The 20,389-nt window shown below is 29.0% G+C and overlaps 6 protein-coding genes and 1 pseudogene across 7 annotated transcripts, besides 3 other annotated features; 4 read left to right on the forward strand and 3 right to left on the reverse strand.

The window, feature by feature from the left end:
* Positions 1–702: part of a mobile genetic element that runs on past the window's edge.
* Positions 703–3,905: 3,203 nt separating this feature from the next.
* Positions 3,906–6,437, forward strand: TVAGG3_0741040 (tissue development protein family; the record flags this gene model as incomplete). The annotated part of the gene is made up of 1 exon (XM_001290044.2): positions 3,906–6,437. The coding sequence occupies one exon, from the start codon at positions 3,906–3,908 to the stop codon at positions 6,435–6,437; it is 2,532 nt and encodes an 843-aa protein (XP_001290045.2).
* Positions 6,438–7,377: 940 nt separating this feature from the next.
* Positions 7,378–8,450, forward strand: TVAGG3_0741050 (annotated as a pseudogene). The gene has a single exon. A coding segment is annotated over exon 1 (1,073 nt).
* Positions 8,451–9,771: 1,321 nt separating this feature from the next.
* Positions 9,772–10,566, forward strand: TVAGG3_0741060 (helicase protein; the record flags this gene model as incomplete). The annotated part of the gene is made up of 1 exon (XM_051244887.1): positions 9,772–10,566. One exon carries the CDS (start codon positions 9,772–9,774, stop codon positions 10,564–10,566), a length of 795 nt encoding a protein of 264 aa, XP_051091474.1.
* A 391-nt stretch (positions 10,567–10,957) lies between these two features.
* TVAGG3_0741070 (protein polyubiquitination) lies at positions 10,958–12,313 on the forward strand (the record flags this gene model as incomplete). The annotated part of the gene is made up of 1 exon (XM_001299960.2): positions 10,958–12,313. One exon carries the CDS (start codon positions 10,958–10,960, stop codon positions 12,311–12,313), a length of 1,356 nt encoding a protein of 451 aa, XP_001299961.2.
* Positions 12,314–12,895: 582 nt separating this feature from the next.
* TVAGG3_0741080 (spectrin binding) lies at positions 12,896–14,416 on the reverse strand (the record flags this gene model as incomplete). The annotated part of the gene is made up of 1 exon (XM_001299959.1): positions 12,896–14,416. The coding sequence occupies one exon, from the start codon at positions 14,414–14,416 to the stop codon at positions 12,896–12,898; it is 1,521 nt and encodes a 506-aa protein (XP_001299960.1).
* A 360-nt stretch (positions 14,417–14,776) lies between these two features.
* Positions 14,777–16,213, reverse strand: TVAGG3_0741090 (protein ubiquitination; the record flags this gene model as incomplete). The annotated part of the gene is made up of 1 exon (XM_001299958.2): positions 15,135–16,208. The coding sequence occupies one exon, from the start codon at positions 16,206–16,208 to the stop codon at positions 15,135–15,137; it is 1,074 nt and encodes a 357-aa protein (XP_001299959.1).
* Positions 16,214–18,111: 1,898 nt separating this feature from the next.
* TVAGG3_0741100 (protein ubiquitination) lies at positions 18,112–18,663 on the reverse strand (the record flags this gene model as incomplete). Its single annotated transcript, XM_001299957.1, has 1 exon — positions 18,112–18,663. The coding sequence occupies one exon, from the start codon at positions 18,661–18,663 to the stop codon at positions 18,112–18,114; it is 552 nt and encodes a 183-aa protein (XP_001299958.1).
* A 933-nt stretch (positions 18,664–19,596) lies between these two features.
* Positions 19,597–19,634: a mobile genetic element.
* A 667-nt stretch (positions 19,635–20,301) lies between these two features.
* Positions 20,302–20,338: a mobile genetic element.
* Between the last annotated feature and the right edge of the window lie 51 nt (positions 20,339–20,389).

Here is a 20,389-nt window from a genome sequence, read left to right on the forward strand (position 1 = left end):
AACGTATTATTATAGTAATAAAATAAAATACATGTTTATTCGATCTCGTATTTCAAAAAAATAAAATTACTTATATAAAAAGATTCTCTTTAGTCAACTTTCTTTTTGAATCTCTAATAAGTTTTTACTGTTGCTTCTATATATTAAGTATTGATTCTTGTAGTAAAGAAAATCCGGAACGTTTATTTATTAGAATACTCGAACTTTGACTTACATATTACTAATTGTAATTATTTTCAAGAGCTATTTCTATTACTCCTACTTGTTCGGCTTAAAATCTGCTATATTGTTAAGATAAACTAAGTCTAAATTTTGAACCATTTTTTGAAGTTTAAAGTGTAATACATATCGATTTTTTATCCGAATTTAAGAATTGCTTCAAAGTTTTAGCGTGAAATCGTGCATTTTTTCTAATGAAATTGTTATTATAAGATAAGCAATCTGAGTTTTTTTGAATAATATGTCACTACACATGATAGAGCGTTACGTGCTGAAAAGTTACGCTTCGTTCTGAAAGTGATAATGAAGTTTTATTAGAATTCATCAAAAAAACGTATGAAAATAATCGTATGTCAAAATGTGAGCACTTCTCAAAATTTGCTCACATTTTGACTATTTTTGTGAGATCTTCCTCACAATTTTTTGACAAACGTACAAAAAAAGTGCCAAAATGTGAGCAAATGTGAGCAATTTTTATATCTCATCGGAAACTTATATATCGATTTTATTTTATCTATATCAGCTCCATGTTCAACAAGAAATTGTACCATTTTTAAATTCATTGGAATTTCTTGCACTTCTAGTGAAGTTATGCTAGGATTTGACTAGTAACAGTTTCTCTAAACTTTTTTTTGAAATTTTTCTTGGTTTGAAGGATGCCTTATGAAGTGAGATGACGTGATTTTGTATATTGCTTATTACTTCATATGTGGTATGGGATATTAATATTATTGAAAAATAAATTAGTATTTTTTCTGAGTCGGTCAAATATACTCAGAATAATTTTTATTTTATATATCTAAGGCTACATGTCTTATGTAAAATTTTTCATTTTTAAAAATGGACTGTACAAATTCTGATCCATCTGTCTATATAAATGGCATGCAGCAAATAATAGCCATATGTAAGGGTCGTGGAATTCCCGAAATTGCAGAGCGTTTAAAGCAAGTCAAAGATAAATTTACACCTGAGTTTATTACACAATTTCAACCTGAAACAGCATTAATTATGCAATCATTTCAAGGGATTCAAAACTTTAAAGGAAAATTTTCTAAGAAAAATCCAAAATTCATTGCATTTCTAAATCAAATTGAAGAAATGATAGATTCAATTAGCATATTCACCAATTTCATAACTTTGATCAAAGGAAAGAGATATGAATTCGAAATGGCTGAGATATTTAGAAGACTTTTCAAAATGTCTTTTCATCCTCCTCAAGATGATAATAGTTATGAAACATTGGTTTATCCTGTGTACAACATATTTTTCGATTTCTTTAATATGAATTCGAATATAATAAACTTCAAAAGTTCAACAGGAAGTGGAAAAACGAGATGTGCACCTTTCATGTTTTCGATACTTTCTTATTATGAAGAACTCAAGATGCCTTTCTTCATAATGACACAACCAGGAAAAACAATCATTGATGACAAAGTTGAAGACTTCACCAATTTCTTTGGTGACACAGTTATTTTAGAAACAGATCCCAAGAAATACTTAGAATATTACGAACAGCAAAACATAACAAAACCCATCATTGGTTTGTTCTCTCCTCGTTCTCTTTTAGTTCTTATTTCAAAATCCTTCAAAAAACACATCAAAATATTCAACAGAACAAGATTTTGTCTTGATGAAATCCATGAAAGAGATTGTCACACAGATGCAGTTATATCAGAATTAGCTGAGAATTGCCCTAAATATAAGATCAAGAAACACATAATGATGATGTCTGCAACTCCTGATAATCGAATATTTGATGTATTTCGAGAAGATGGAATTGAAATCAAAGAATTACATCTTAAAGAAAAATGTTTATTCCCTATCAAGGATGTAATTGTCAAAGTAGACAATGTTAATAATATTGCAACCACGGCGGTTAATAATGCAATCCAAATCATTGATAATATGACAACAAACACATCAATACAAGGTCATATCTTAATATTTTCATCTGGAAGACAAAGAATTCTTGAGATTTATGACTTATTTTTATCAAGTATCAAAGAATTTATCAGTAATGAAAAAAAGCGAGAAGAAGAAAAAAGGCGTGAATTCAATGAAACAATGAATCTTCCTATAGCAAATACAAAAAGAAAAGGTAAAAAAAACAAAAAGAACAGACACCAGAGTTTTTATTTCAGAAAGTTGGAATTCTTTTAGACTGCGAAGAAGCATTGAATGATGAACAGAAATTTTATCAGTACATAAAAGAGAATGTCACTGATAAAAACAAGCTTTACATTCTTCCAATTCCATTTCTCAGCTATGTTTCGAACTTCCAGAAACACATTGCAAAAAGCAATATTCCGAACTATGACAATATAATCAAAGTTGTCATTGCTACAAATGCAATTGAATCTTCAATAACAATTGATAATATGGCAGCTGTTATTGATTGCGGCATTTGTAATACTCCAGAGTTCAACTCTTTGACAGGAATTACAAATCTTAAAGAATCTCAAATCACAAAGCAAAATCAAATGCAAAGAAGAGGAAGAGTTGGTCGTGTCATGCCTGGAACAGCAGTTCAAATTACTGTTGAAGGAGAAATTATCCCAGATTATCAAGAACCAGAAATATTAACAAGTGACATATCTGCTTTCATTTTAGATCTTCGAAGAATTGGTATAAGATTTGAAAATCTTAAGAAATTGCCAAATGAAGTTCCATTAGAAACAGTACAATCAAAGATCAATATATTAAAGAATATTGGTGCTTTGGATTTAACAACAGGAAATCTCACAAAGAAAGGATTGAAATTATCATCGTTCAGAAACTTTTCTCCATTTATTTCTGCATCAATAATGAATCTTTCAAATAAATATTATGAAGGAAATTACATTCCAATGATTCTTGCAGCATTAGTTATTAAGTTGATATCAGGAGAAATCATTCAAAATAACTTATCGAAGATGTTTGTTAAAAACTTTAATGTCGAATCAGATGTTGACACAATCATGAAAACATTTATTGAAATGGTCAACACAAGAAAGAAAATCAAAGATGTCGCATTAGAATATGGTTTCATTCCAAAGAAGGCTACTCAAATCGTTGGTGAGATTTTCGAACTATGCCAAATGCTTGAAAAAGGAAAGAAAGATGAATTATGGCCAAGTCTCACCAAATTCTATTCAGATTGTCAATTTGTCCATGTTTTTTGTTCAAGATTATTTGAAGAGATACAAAGTAACTCAGAAAATGGAATTTGGATCATTGCAAGAAAGGCAGAATTGGATCTTGTATCAAATACGCTTTTTGAACCAGAATTTAGATTCAAAGCTGATAAATGTCTTGCTTTTAATTCAAATGAAGGTTACATTGTTACAAGATCAAGACCAGGATCTTTTAGTTTCAACATTCCATCAAATGTATTAATTCTTAATATTGCAAGAAATGCTAATTTGAAAATTAACTTTGGAAGCATTATTCATATCGATCTCACACAAGTACAAAATTACAAACCATTTGCAATTAATATTCCTAATTTTTATAATACACCATTTTTAATACCGATGTTGAATGGTTTTGTATCAAAATATCAAAATTACATGTTGAAATTCAATCAAATTGGAAGTGCATTGAAAGCAAAAGAAAGTGACATTTGTTTTGCTTTTTCATCACTTCTCAATAACAAAGAAATTTGTTTGAATTCATTCATTAAAGCTGACAAATATGAAAAAGTAGAAATGAAGATTCGTGAAGGAATCCAAATTGTTCAAGATTTAGCACCTTTTACACCACAAACAATTCTCATCATTCATCCATACATGAAATGCTGTTGTGCACTAAAAGGATATGGAATTGATAAGATTGATAATGATATCATTTCATTTGATGAACCAGAATACAAAGCATACCATGTCAATGAAAACACACTCAGATATATGCACTCGAAAATATCTGAACTTAGTAAACAGTCTAGTACATGTTCAATTGCTATCACAGGTGAAGATATGTCATTTTCATTTGATCAAACCGTTAAATTTGAAGGAAACAAGAAATTTGTTTCATTCCCACATACAAATCAAAAATGCAACTCTGTTTTTAGTATTCAAAAAGACTTTTCACATCTTGTCATCATATCTAAAGAAGAAATTTGTTTGGAACAAAGTCTTACTTGGCAAAATGTTCAGAACTATCAACAAGCCACAATTGGTGACATATCTGCATCAAATTATGAAAATATCTTTCCAAATGGAGTTAAAATCTTCTACAATCCATGGATCAACTTCTATCCAGATACATATTTAATTAAATATATCCAAAAGAAAAAAGTTGAAGAAGAATATGATGACTTAGATGAAGACTCGAAATCATCCTTTAAAATTATCAATATTATTGACTTTTATGCAAATCAATGTGTGCACGGTGAAAAATTGATCAAAGATGTTGAATTTGAGCTACAAGATGTATTAGGAAAATGTAATTTTGGAAAAGCAATTGGATTAAGATCACATTTAATGAAAACTAAACAGTTGCCATCTCTTGAAAAGCTCAAATCAATTAAAAATGTAATTGAAGATGCACTTATGGCTCCATTTTCATTAATACCAGATCTCAGATCATTAAATATTGATAAAAGACTCCACAACCTTTCGATTGTTTATCAACAAATTGCATTAGCAAAATTATTTAATCTCAAATTTGCACATAGCGTGAAATTCCTCAAAAACTGCATCACAATTAAAATCAAGAATACAGAAAATAATGATGAAAATATTGCGAAGATTTCAAAGATTTTGAGGTCATTTAATGTTCACAATCAAGAAATTCTTCCGACATATGAAGTTTATATCAAACATTTGTCTGTGTACAAGTTGTCGGAAGAAGAATTTACGGAAAAAGTTCATTCAGTTCTTGATCATTTTGGAGGTACAATTTTCGAAGTATCAAAATATTATGAGTCAAAGACCAAAAATTCTCATGAAAAAGGTATAATTATTGCAACTGTTTGTTCTAAAGAATTCCTTCAGCCACTCATTACAATGTTAAGAGATCAATTTTCAAATGAAATTATCCTTAACATTCCAGAAACAGTCATTCCAAGTTATTTGACAAGATACAGAGAAGTTTTAAACGCTTTGACAAAATATTTTGAAGCGAAAAAGATTCCAATTAAGAACATCAATTGTGATTTCTATGGAACAAAAAATGATGTTGAAAGAGCTGAACAAGAATTACTCAATGATCCACCACATCTTCCAATTACTATAGTCAACATCACACCTGACATCAATACAAAATCCCTTGAAATTGCACTCAGGACACAATCAGTTCCATGGAAATTCAACAAGAGAAACAAAATTCTCATTGTTCCTGAAGATGTCAAACAGGAAACAATCATGGAATTCATTGAAAAATATGGAAGAAAAGATTTATTAATTTCTAAGAATAGCTTTGATATACCAAATTGTTTTGGCGATGATATTTTGTGCCATGGAGATCAGGCATTACAATCAAATGAAAGCATCAATCTTTATTTCCCTAATAAATCCATTGTTTCAAGACCAGTCTGCCTTCAATGCGCAAAGGAAACAATTGCGTTCAATCTTGGAAGAATTGTTGATCAAAATGGTCATGTCAATGTTTCAAGAGCAATTGAAAATTCCGAGCACATTGATATATATTCATTCTATGAACCAACAGCAGAAACAGATAAGAAGAATGGAATCTGGCCAACTACACCATTTGGTCATTTAATTTGGATTTTATTATCATCAACCATTTCTAAAAAAGAAACGAAGGCATATATCACAGCATTGGCAGCATTGGCATTCCACAAATCACCAATGTTCACTTATTGTCCAAATCATCCTGATGTTTTTATCAAGATAAATCAATATGGTATGACATGCTGCCAACAAAAGAATTGTAATATGATCAAATGCAATTCATGTGGTAAATGGCATCCAGCAGGAAAATGTGAAAATCTCGAAATACCAGCTGGGTGTAGACAATGTCCTTTCTGTCAGAATATCGTTGAAAAGTCGCAAGATTGTAATCACATCAAATGCTCGTGTGGTAAACATTTTTGTTACTATTGCGGCAAGGGATTTGACACTGATGGTGAAGTTTATAACCACATGAATACTGCAGATCATATCTATGATCCACCAGACTATTTGAAGTTTGTCTTGCATCAGAATATTCCTGAAGCAAATCTCCGAGAATTCTATAATAAGTTTCCAATTTTTAGAACATATATTTATCGTCCTTAATTAATATAATAATAAATGTTTGTTTTATTGTTTAATGTTGAAATTTACGAAGTTTCAATCAAAAAGACTTTTTAATTAAACTAATATTAAATTTTTACTTATAATATAGATTTATACGGATTGTAGTGCTTTATTTAACTTTATCATTCAAATGCATATATTTATTATTGATATTTTGAAATATCCTCACAATAAAAAAGATTTTGGATTATTCAAAAAGTGATCTAAGACATGAAATATTCAAAAAAATTATTAAAAGATATTGGAAGTTACAGATGGCATATGTATGAGTAGTTATGTATTCTATATAAATTCATTGCCTTGATCGACAAATTAAGATTTAATTTTTAAAATTTATTAATTCGTGAAGAAACTAGGACATCATCAATGCTATGAAGATTTAATGATAATGAGATATATTCCTACCATGAAAAAAAAATGAAAGGGCACTTTTTCATCACGTCTTGAAATCCCGTCTTACCATGTTTTTGTATGATTTAGTCTCTCGTAAATTTTTTATCCTGATTTATCATAAAATTTTTAAAAATTAATATTTCAAGCTCTCAAAAATTATTTTTGTATTATGGAACAAACCAGCGCAATTTATGAGGGTATGCTTCAATCAATTGCGCAGTTAGAGGTTTGTTACTATAAAAACAGTTTCAGAGGCGGAATAAATGATATTCACGATATCAAGAAAAAGATTTCGAAAGATTTGGTTGAACGATTTGAACCTGAATTTCAATTAATTCAACAATCAATAAGGAATCTATGCAACTTTCATGGTGACTTTAATGACAAGGATCAACTTTTTAAGATCTACAAAGACCATGTAAAAACTATCAAAAAATCTATTGAGATTTTTCTTGAATTCATAAAAATGATCAAAGGAAAGAGATATGAATACGAAATGGCCGAGATATTTAGAAGACTTTTCAAAATGTCTTTTCATCCTCCCGAAGATAATAACTTCTACGAAACATTGGTTTATCCTGTTTATAACATATTTTTCGATTTTTTAATATGAATTCGAATATAATAAACTTCAAAAGTTCAACAGGAAGTGGAAAAACGAGATGTGCACCTTTCATGTTTTCGATACTTTCTTATTATGAAGAACTCAAGATGCCTTTCTTCATAATGACACAACCAGGAAAAACAATCATTGATGACAAAGTTGAAGACTTCACCAATTTCTTTGGTGACACAGTTATTTTAGAAACAGATCCCAAGAAATACTTAGAATATTACGAACAGCAAAACATAACAAAACCCATCATTGGTTTGTTCTCTCCTCGTTCTCTTTTAGTTCTTATTTCAAAAGCCAACAAAAAACACATCAAAATATTCGATCGAACAAGATTTTGTCTTGATGAAATCCATGAAAGAGATAACTATACAGATGTTGTAATCTCTAGGCTTGCCGAGAATTGTCCTCCTTTTAAGATCAACAAGCACATCATGATGATGTCAGCAACTCCTGATGATAGAATATTTAAAGTTTTTAACAGAAATGGATACAAAAAAGGAGACTTGATATTAACTGACAAATGTTTGTTTCCAATCAAAGACATTTCCATAACTGTAAAGAATATCGATGAAACAGTTAATGAAGCAGTGAAGAATACAATTACAATCATTGACAACATGGCCAATAATAAATCATTGCAAGGACACATTTTGATTTTCACTTCCGGAAGACAAAGGATCTTAGACATTCACAGACAACTCATCGTTGAACTTAAAGAACACAAAAGAAAAGTTCAAAAAGTTAGATTACTCTTATACGCAGAAAATATAATGAGTGATGAACAAAGCTTCATGAACTACCTGAAAGAGAATGCATCTGATAGTGATAAGCTCTATATACTTCCTATTCCATTCATTAGTTATGTTCCTCCATATCAAAAGAAAATTGCAAAAGGCAATATACCGAACTATAATAATATTATCAAAGTTGTCATTGCAACAAATGCCATTGAATCATCAATTACAATAGATAAAATGGCTGCTGTAATTGATTGTGGAGTCATGAATATTCCTGATACTAATTCATCAATTGGAGTCACAAATCTTAAGGAATCTCCAATCACAAGGCAAAAACCAACTTCAGAGAAGAGGAAGAGTTGGTAGAGTAATGCCAGGAACAGCTGTTCAAATCACAGTTGAAGGAAAGAAAATTCCAGAATATCAAGACCCAGAAATATTAAAGAGTGATATTTCTTCTTTTGTTCTTGATCTCAGAAGAATTGGAATTAGATTTGAAACGCTTTATAAACTTCCAGATAAAGTTTCAAAAGAAAAAGTCAATTCAATCATTAATATGTTGAAGAATATTGGTGCATTAAATCAAGCCACAGGAAATCTTACAAATGATGGATTTATGTTATCATCATTCAGAAACTTTTCTCCGTTTATTTCAGCATCAATTTTGAATCTTTCAAGAAATTACTACGATGGCGAAGTTACACCAATGTTGCTTGCAGCTTTGTCCTTAAAACTAATATCAGATGATATTATTTTAAATAATTTATGTCCAAAATTTGTCCAAAACTTTAATTACGAATCTGACCTGGACACAATCATGAAAACATTCATTGAAATGGTACTTAAAAGAAGAAAGATTGCTGAAATTGCTCCAGATTTTGGATTCCATCCAAAGAAGGCTACACAGATTGTTGGAGAAATATTTGATCTTTCAGAAACATTGGATATAGGTGATACCGAAGATTTGTGGACAAATATTGACGAGTTTTATCAAAACTGTGATTTTGTTCATACTTTTTGTCAAAGATTATTTGATGAAATCGAAAAGAATTCCGAAAATGGTGCATGGATAACTGCCAGGAAAGCACAATTAGATATGATTTCGAATACCAAGTTGGAGCCTGAATTTAGATTCAAAGCAGATGAATGTCATTCATTTGAAGAAACGGAGAAACTTGATGAAAGCAACAAATTTGCCGAATATATACCATCATATGACAAAGAAAAACAAGAAAGCTACATTATTACAAAATCACGTCCTGGTTCATATAGTTTTAACGTTCCATCAAACGTATTGATATTGAATATTCAACGTAATGCAAATCTTAAAATGAACTATGGAACTATCATTCATATAGATCAAAGGGCAGAACAAAAATACAAACCATTTTCTATAAACATCAATTCGTCATTTGATACTCCATTTTTCATTCCGATGATGAATGGATTTGTTTCTTATTATTACAAATTGATGTTGAAATTCAACTTGATTGGAAAAGCATCAAAATGTAAAAATGGAAGCTCTTTCTTTGGATTTTCATCTCTCAATAACAACAAGGAAATTTGCATGAACGCATTTCCCGCAACTAAAAAATATGATGAAATTGTTAGTAAAATTAATGAAGGAATAAAATTGGTACGTGATTTGGCACCATTCACACCACAAACAATTCTTATCAAGCATCCAACAATGGAATATTGTTGCTCTCTAAAAGGTTACGGAATTGACAAAATCGATTATGATGTCATTTCCTTCAATGAACCATCATTCAATGCTTATCATGTTAACGAAGCATCGATCAAATATATTCATTCTAAAATTGAGGAACTCAGTAAACATTCAAGCATTTGCACAATCGCTATTACAGGAGAAGATATGTCATTTTCAGATGATAAAGATGATATTGTTGATGAAGATCAAAAGAAAGAAAAGAAAAAGAAAAAATTTGTTTCCTTTCCACATACTTTTGCAAAATGTGATTCAGTTTTCAGCAAGCCAAAGGATTATTCACATTTGGTAATAATTTCAAAAAAAATTATACCCAAAGCAGAAAGAATTACATGGAAAGTAAACAAACCTCCAGAAAAATGTACTCCAGATCCTAATTCCACAAAACAATGGGAGGATATCTTTCCAAATGCAGTTTGTGTTAATAAAACACCATGGGTTTTATTTTACCCCCAGAGATATGCCATTGAATATCGTTCAACAAAAGATATTCCAAATATTCCAAATCGAAGAAATCAAATTATCAAATTATTAGAATTCGCTCCAATAATTGAAGAATTCAGCAAGAAATGTGTAGATGGACAAAATCTTATCAATGATGTTAATCTAGAAATTACAATTACAGGCACTTGATTATGATAAAGTAATTGAATTAAAATCATCCTTAGTCAAGGCCAATCAAATGCCAACAATTCATCAATTAAATGAACTTAAAATAATGTTGGAGGAAGATCCTGATTTGTACACTGAAATCGCAAGGTATCATAATATTGATGTAAGGCTTTTGGAAATCCGAAACGTTAATAAATTGCTTGCTTTGGATAAAATCACTAAATTTAAACAAATTCAATCCATCCAATTCATTAAAAATTGCGCAACATTTAAAATTCTTAGAACTGATAATTTATCGAGAAAATTCCTCAAATTCATGAAGACTTTCAAAGTTTCAAGGCATGAAATTCTTTCAACTTATGAAGTTCAAATTAAAAACTTGAACTCGTTCAACCTACAAAAAGATGAATTTATGAAAAGAGTTCAATCTGTTTTAGAGCATTTTAATGGAGTGATCTTCAAAGTATCGAAGTATAATAGAGATTTTGAAAATGGATCAGTAACAGTAACAGTTCCAAAGGAATTTCTTGAACCATTAATTGCAATGCTGCGTAACAAGATTTCAAACAAATTTATTTTGAAAATTCCTGAAGAAATAGTTCCAAGCTATTTGTTGAATTATCGAGAAGTACTTAATTCATTATCAAAGTACTTTGAATCCAAGAAAATAAATTTGATAAATGATGATTATGATTTCTGTGGATTTTTGGAAGATGTTGAGCGTGCAGAGAAAGTATTATTCGAGGATCCTCCAAAACTTCCGGTATACTCTGTCAAAATTCCACCAGATTGCAATATAAAATCCCTTGAAATTGCCATCAAGGCTCAAAACAGTTTCTATCAACTTGACAAAAGATTCAATTTCCTTATCGTTCCAATAGAAGAAGATCAAGAAACAGTTAACACTTTCATTGATAGATTTGGAACACGTGGTATATTTGTTGGAAAAAGAGGAGTTCCTGAATGTTTTGGTGATGATGTTTTGATGCATAATGATCCAACACTTCATTCAAACGAAAGCGTTAATATTTATTTCCCAGAAAAATACATCGTTTCAAGACCAATTTGTCTTCGATGTGCAAAAGAATCAATTGCATACAATCTTGGAAAGATTATTGACTTGAAAGGAAATATCAATATTCCAAGAGCTCTTACAAACGTGGATCATATTGGCATATACTCGTTTTATGATTTCCGAAACAAATATGATCAATCTCAAGGAATCTGGCCAATTACTCCATTAGGTCATTTGATTTGGATTTTATTGTCATCACCAATATCCAAAAGAGAAACGAAAGCATACATAACCGCTCTCGCATCTCTTGCATTTCACAAATGTCCAATATTCACTTATTGTCCGAACCACCCAGAGAAGTTGATATTTAAACAGAAGTTCACAGAAATGCATTGTCTTAAAAAGACCTGTAATATGATCTTGTGTGTTCATTGCGGTCAATGGCATCCTGAAGGTAAATGCGAAGGTAATGATATACCATTGGGTTGCAGACAATGTCCATTCTGTGATACTATTGTTGAAAAAATCAAATTATGTAATCATATTTCCTGCTCTTGTGGAAAACATTTCTGCTACTATTGCGGAAAAGGATTTGACGAAGGAGGTGATGTTTACCGGCATATGGATAGTGCAAAACATAATGATGATCCACCAGATTATCAGAAATTTGTCCAACATAAGAGTGTTTCAGATGAAACACTTGGAAAATTTTATAATGAATTTCCTGATATAAGGAAATTCATCAAACATTAATAACTTGTATAATTTTTTAATTTTTTGTTAACCATAAACTTATATTATATTATATCTGTTAACTTTTTTACATATTTCGGAATTGAATTGTTCAATTTAGAGTAATTAAGCGAAATTCACTATGTTTTGTATGTAGAAATTATAGTATATATATAAATATGATGTTTTATGCCATGAAATTATGAATTTTGACTCAGATTTCGCAAATTCTATTGTCATAATTCTGCCAAGAGTAAATAATTTTGAGCCGATGTTGGCATACTATATAAATATCATTGTGTTATGTTTTCGTAAGATAGAAAGTTTTAAAAATTATCGTCCCAAAATGAATTTTTTTAAGTGGCTGTAAATCGAGTAAAATTAATGTACTATTGGTTTGTAACATATCTCAATTGATGAAATTGATGAAATACATAATTTGAATGCTTGATTGAAACGCTGAAATATAATTCTATGAATTAATTCAAAATATTCTGTAATCCCGTACTTTTCAAATTTAGTCGGGTTTGAAATAAAATGTTTTATTAAAGAATGATAAATATTATTATGAAAAACGATGAAAATAAAATTCAATTCAACAAATCAAATGATTTGGAACCTTCTTGCCCTCACGGTTTTATTCTTGTTGTCTTTTGCATTGATATTCCCTCTATGTGAAAGAAGAAGTTTGATCATTTCTATGTTATTATGTCTTTGAGCATAATGAAAACAAGAACTACCCAAATATATGTTTTTAATATCAGGATTCGCAAAATTCCAAAGAAGAAATTTCGCCTTATTAAAATCGTCTTTTCGGACAGCTCTTAATAATGGAGTATCACCATCCCAGCTGCTTATTTTATTGATATCATAGTTATAAGAAATAATAATTCTAGCAATAGTGTAATTGTTAAAAGTTAAAGCAATATCAAAAGCTGTCATATCTAAAAAGTCTCCTTTATTGATATCGACAACATGTTTAACTAGAAATTCGGCAAGATCAGTTCTGTTATTTTTTAATGCAATATGAAGAATATCGCTACAATTAATACTTTTGTATATATCAACTCCGTTTGTTACGAGAAGAATTGCTTCATCTTTGTTATTATTGCATATTGCAATATGAAGAGGTGTTTTTCCGTTACAATCTCGTGAATTGAGAATTGATTTATAGATTTCTGGATATTTTAATATTGTTTTGCATGCTTCATCACTATTATAAAGACATGCATAATGAAGTAAAGTTCTTTTTTTATCATCAACTTTGCTGAAATCATAATTATTACATTTGAAAAATTCGATTGTTTGTGAAAATGCTGAGCAAAATGGAATTATGGCATCATCATTTTTGTTGATTAAAAGAAATACGGATTTAAGATTTTGGGATTCAATTACATCGTTGATATCAAAGAAACGAACATAAGATGGATCTTTCTCCAAAATATATTCAATAAATTGGTTGTTATGACTAGAAATGCCATACTTCATGCAATCAGCATCGATGTCGTATAATTTCATGCACTCGTTGATTATATCAATGTTTCCACCAATTAATGAAAATTGAAAGCATCTTTTGGTGATATCTTGTTTGAGATCCAGATAAATAAAATAAAAAATGTTGACTGATCCAAATAATGCGCATGCTTCAATTGGTTTTAATTCTTTGAAACATGAAAAGCGAAGCACTATATCATCAATTGAATTTTGGGTCACGTATTCTTTAAATTCTTCAATTTTATCATTCATGATCATATATTTCACAGTATTTTTGGATGGATAATCGTTTGCATAAATCATCACATTGATGATTTCATCATTTTTGTAAGTATATGATATTCCAAGTGGAATACCATCAAAATATTCTTGAATTTTCGAAAAATCAAAAGTATATTTTTCTAAAATCATGTTTATTATTGGAATATATACATTAATTGATCTATAATTATATTTGATTGCATTAATAATGCTTGTAATGACTTTACGAGTTGATAATTGATATTTACCAAGTATAGTTGAACATATCATATTGAAAACTTCATCGAATGATTCATCTGTCTTAATGTGGTAAAGCTTATCATATGTATTAATGAAGTCTTCATATATCGATATATTTTGAAGGATCATTTTGAAATGAAAATGTTTTTGTACGTTAATTTTTTTCCGAAACTTGATCAAAAGTCAAAATTTTCTATGAAAAAAAAACACAAAGAAAAGTCAATAAAAGTATTGAAAAACATTTTACCACTTCATTTATATTATAGTTTGGATTAATAACACATGTATATAATATAGAGTCTTAAAACATGTGCCTTTTGCAATAATTTTTCAAAATAATTTAGAAGATTATTCTATTTTGAGAATTCTGGAAATGTTTTAGTTCAGTTTTAATATAATTTTTATTTTCAAAAGCGTTTTGTGGAAGTACTGTCTGGTTCAAATGAGATTGGAAATTATAAATATTGACAATTTTATTATTCATAGTTTGTGGTAATTGAATCAGAATGTCTGAAAGACTTTTTATTTATATACTATAGAAAACCTATAAAATCAGAATCAGAACTTATCAATTTTAACAAACGAGAATATTTTTCCAAATAATTTAAAAAGTATATTTCATTTTTATTGTTTAACTTATTTAAATATATATATTTAATGGATGTTATGACTTCTGAGGAGATTTTTCATTTCATCAGTAAAAGCAAGTTCAAGAGGAGTAAAACCATCTTTGTTTTTTCCTGGTCTTTCAGATGATTTATATAAAATTCTTTTAACAAGTTCAATATTTCCTGATTGAACACCAAGATGTAATGCAGTGTTTCCTTGTTTGTTAACACTTCTGTAGTTATGATTCATGTGCTGTGTTATTGTTATCACCATTCATGCAACAAATCATTACAGCGTTATTTCCATCATTATCAAAAACATTTGCATTAAATGTTTTGTGCATCATTAATTCTTGAACGATTTGTTTGGAACATCTTGATTTAACAGCAACCAACAATGAATCATCTCCAAATTTATTTTTAGTATCATTAAATGTACATTTATTTATTAAACAATGAAATATTTCATAGTTATTTGATATTAATGCTTTTTGAACAACGTTATTTCCATCGTTATCTTGTTGATTGTAGTTAACTGTGTGTGAATTCATAATATAAATTGCTATTTGTGGTTGAATAAATCTGATTGAAACTTGAAAACAGTTTTCTTTGTTGTTGTTTAAATCATTGAATTTAGAATAATATTTTTGAAGAACCTTCTTGAAATAATCGAGATTTCCTCCCATTGCTGCATAATGTAAAATTGTGTTTCCATTTACATCTTTCTCTTGAATCATTGATGAAGGGAATTTATTGATAATATTTTCGAATCCATACATTTGTGCATTATTAAGAGGTGTAAATATATTTTTGTTTTTCGCGTTTTTATCTGGATTATATCGTTGAACAATATAGTTGAATACATCAATGTTTCCTGATCTAACAGCATAATGTAATATTGTATCGCTTTCATTTGAAACAAAATTTGGATTAATTTTTGGATTATTTGAAAAATCTTTGATAAATTGAATATTTCCTCCGAGAATTGAAATCATTAGTGGCGTTTCTCCATTAATATTTTGGATATTGATGTCTGATCGTGGATGTAATGAGATTTTTTTAGCAATATTAAATTGTTGATTGTAAATACTATGATGAAGAGCTGTATTTCTGTTGTGATCAACCATATTAATATCAAGTAATGGATGGCGTAATATAATTTCAGCAATTTCTTCGTGTTTATAAATTAATGAAAGATGTAAAGGAGTAAATCCATTCATATCAGGTTGGTTGATAGGAGGATTAGGAATATTCATTATTCTTTGAACAGTTGCAATATCCCCATTCGCTGCTGCCTGATGTAGTGATTGCATTTTTAAAATTTATAAGAAGTAAAAGTGACAATTCCGAAAAGGTTTTGAAAAAAAATGGGCAATTTTCATACATACAAGCCTTATTCCTATGATTTATCTCATTAATTAGATACAAAATGTTGTGTTTGTTCCCTAGCGTATTATATGATGTTTCTGAGTCATCCTTAAAAACATATTGAGGATCTGTGAAGAAAGAAAAAATTTCTTGATCATCGTTCAATTGTGGAGTTAGCAGAAACATTTGGTTGCATCAGAATCCATTACTTTGCATAATTTTTTGAGTCTTACATTTTCTTGAGTGTCTGGGATATTATTTAAAACAGTTATCCATAGAAAAACTTATATTTGAAATATTGCTTATGATGTATTTTTGGGAATTTTGAATAGTCTACAATATTTACAATAGGTATTATAGTTCTCGTATCAAAATCAAGCTTGATGGTGGAGCTAAAAACCCTTCAAAAATTGAAACAAAAACCTCTTTTACCCATCATATTTCCTGGACCCAGAAAGTTATGCTATGCTATAAAAAAAGGCAATTTCATATCTTCAGAGAAATTGATACTCTCACAAATTTCAATATGAATGAAATTGTGAGTGTATCAGAAAGTTTTCAGTGCACTTAAAATCTCGAGATTTTTGCTTAGTTATTGAGTGCTTATGTATATCAAGGTACAAAACTTATTGCAATCCCTCAAAACCTCCAAACATGCATTATCGAAACATATGTAACCGATCTAGAATGGGGTTTCGCTCAAAATTCTAAAACTACGCTTAAAGAATTCAAATTTTTATCGCCAAGCTCGCTTACAAAGTTAATTGGCCAAATATTTGCTGATCTACCAAACGTTCAATCGATTGACTTTACAAATTGTTCAAAATTAACCGAAGTTTATTCATATATTTTTAATTATTCCATTAATTTGCGAACTGTTATATTTCCTGACTGCCTTATCTTTTTTGATACAGATGTTTTTGTAAATACTTCTCTTGAATCTTTTAAAATTCCAAGAAATCTTCAAAGAACTGGTTCTTTTTCATTCGTTAATCTCACAACTTTAAGAAAAGTTGATTTTAGTGATGCTACGAGTTTGGAATGGATATATTATGTTTGTTTTTCTGGGTGCACAGCAATTGAAGAAATTGATTTAAGAAACTGTGTCTCTTTGAATAGAATCTCGCCTAACGCATTCTATGGATGTACTAGATTGACTACTGTTTACCTTCCTCCGCATGTTTCTTCATTACAAATTGAAGAAAATGGTTTTTTAAATTGTACCAGTCTCTCTAAGATTAACCCGATTAAACCTGGCCTTGTTAAGTTCAATGTTACTTCATTCAACGGATGTACACAGTTATCAGGCTATTTTGGTATCTTAATTACTTGTAATTACAGAACTCCATTTAATTTGTTTCAAAATCTTATTTTATTAATTATATTCCTTGGGCTTTAGTAAACATACCTTTTAAAAGTATTTATGTTGAAATTTCAAACTTTATTGAGATTAATTTTCATTTTTATTTTCTAAAAAAGCAGAAAAATGTCTAGCAATGATCTATAACTTCTTATTCTTTGATGAAATTCAAACAAAAATACAATTAAGAAAACACATAAAAATTAATTTACAAATCTTAATCTTTAATATCATCACATAATTGATTTAGATTAGACAACTAGATCGTCTAATCCAACAGGTGAAAATTCACTTTAGAATCCACCCTGATTTTTATCAAATTAGTTATTTCCTTCTAGAACATCAATTTGAAAGAATTAATATAAAGCCTATGTGTTTTTATAATGCGGATTCTTGTTGAGCTTTTTCATATTCTTTCAATGAAGCATGTAATTTTTTCCAATTCGTATCTCTCAATCGTGGCGTTGAAACATTCGGAAGGTCCAAGCTCACGAGGATATCCGGATATGTTGCGGAATATCCATTCTTAATGCTTCTTTAACAACGTTATTTCCATCATTATCTTGTTGATTGTAGTTAACTGTGTGTGAATTCATAATATAAATTGCTATTTGTGGTTGAATAAATCTGATTGAAACTTGAAAACAGTTTTCTTTGTTGTTGTTTAAATCATTGAATTTAGAATAATATTTTTGAAGAACCTTCTTGAAATAATCGCGATTTCCTCCCATTGCAGCATAATGTAATATTGTGTTTCCATTTACATCTTTCTCTTGAATCATTGATGAAGGGAATTTATTGATAATATTTTCGAATCCATACATTTGTGCATTATTAAGAGGTGTAAATCCATTTTTGTTTTTCGTGTTTTTATCTGGATTATATCGTTGAACAATATAGTTGAATACATCAATGTTTCCTGATCTAACAGCATAATGTAATATTGTATCGCTTTCATTTGAAACAAAATTTGGATTAATTTTTGGATTATTTGAAAAATCTTTGATAAATTGAATATTTCCTCCGAGAATCGCAATCATAAGTGGCGTTTCTCCATTAATATTTATAGACTAAAAACTTATCGTCTTCTATAATCGAGCTCCTTTCTTAATTGATAGATAGGAATAGTTGTTGTTATTTTTGGTTTAAGAAGACTTTCATTAATTTTGACTTCCATCCAAAGTTCCACTTTCTTTAAATAAGCTGATTTAAATGCAGGAATATTACCATAGAATAATATTTTCGTTCCAATTGAAAAATGCCAAAGATCACTATTATTACTGCAGTGAAGTAAAGTATTTGCTGAATAATGTTGTGTTTTTATAATTCCCCCGAATTCTTCTCTCCATGAACAACTTTCGCAGTATAATCCTGTCACATTTGTAAAATCTTTTGAGTCGTAATCCCAATATTCTAATAAAGGATATCGAACTTGAGAGAAAATATTTTCACCACCTACTCCTGGATATCTCAAAATGAATTTATATGTTTCATTAGGACGATTTGTCTCATTAATTAGATATAAAATGCTGTATTTGTCCTCTGATATATGGTATAATGCTTCTGAGTCATCCTTAAAAACATTTTGATTTGTAACATCATGGTAAAATAATTTAATCCACTTTCTCCCTTTATAATACATAAAATAATAGCTATCTTCTTTAATTGGAACATTCTCATGAAGAGCACTATATTGTAGTAATTGTGGAATCATTTTGTTACTTCAGAATCCATATAATAAAAACAATTTCATATATTCAGAAAAATTGAAACTCTCACAAAATTCAATATGAGTAGAACTGATTGTCCGGAAACATAGATATTATAATTCCTCTGTGAATGTAAAACCAAAATATTTTCAATTACAAAATTTTTGAAATTGAGATGCAACTTGATTTGCAGAATTTTTATTATCTTCCAAATCTCGATAATTATCATGAGAATAATACAAGTTCATATAATTAAACTCAAAGTGTTGTAAACAGAAATTCATCAAAAGTGACACCTCAGAAAAGCTAAAATATTGAATTTTTGGAACTTTTGATAGAGCACGTTTTTAAATATTAATTAAAGTAAATGAAGAAGTAATTTAAAACGATTTTATTTATGATCAAATTTTATATATTTTTTTGGATCAAATCCATTTTAATAGAATTTATATACTATTCATCTATTAGTAAACACTACCGTATATTATTTTTTAAGCTATCTTATTTTTTGAACTTTTATTCAAATCTTTGGTCGCAAGAAGAATTGCATGATAAATAAAAACATTTAATCAAAGTCAATTTTATTTTTCATATTCAAATGGACTGAGTGTTAACATTTAACATTTTTTGCTAATTGTCGTCAAAAATTAGGCGTAAAGCAAAAATTGATATTTCATATGGTTTTATGATAGATAAGCATTATATTCCCACTCATTATATTCGTAAATTTTGAGGTTTATCCTTCGCTTTTAAGATCATTGAATTTGATTTTTATATAAAATAGTTATATATTAGAAAATAATATGAGTTTATGTGATATTATTTTTCAGAAGATTTCATTCTATATGCCTATGAAAAGTACTCTCAAAACTAACTTTTTCCTAATTATAATTAAATCTAGAATATTGTATTATGCTTAGTATTATTTCATTTTTCTCATTCAATTTAGAATTTACAAATGTCAAAAAATTGAGAGCTGTCACTTTTGATGAATTTCTGTTTATTACAAAAGGGGAAAATATCTATCCATGTGATACAGACAATTGTTTCAGCACTG

Source organism: Trichomonas vaginalis, chromosome III (assembly GCF_026262505.1).
Source record: "Trichomonas vaginalis G3 chromosome III, whole genome shotgun sequence".
Lineage (NCBI taxonomy): Eukaryota > Parabasalia > Trichomonadida > Trichomonadidae > Trichomonas > Trichomonas vaginalis.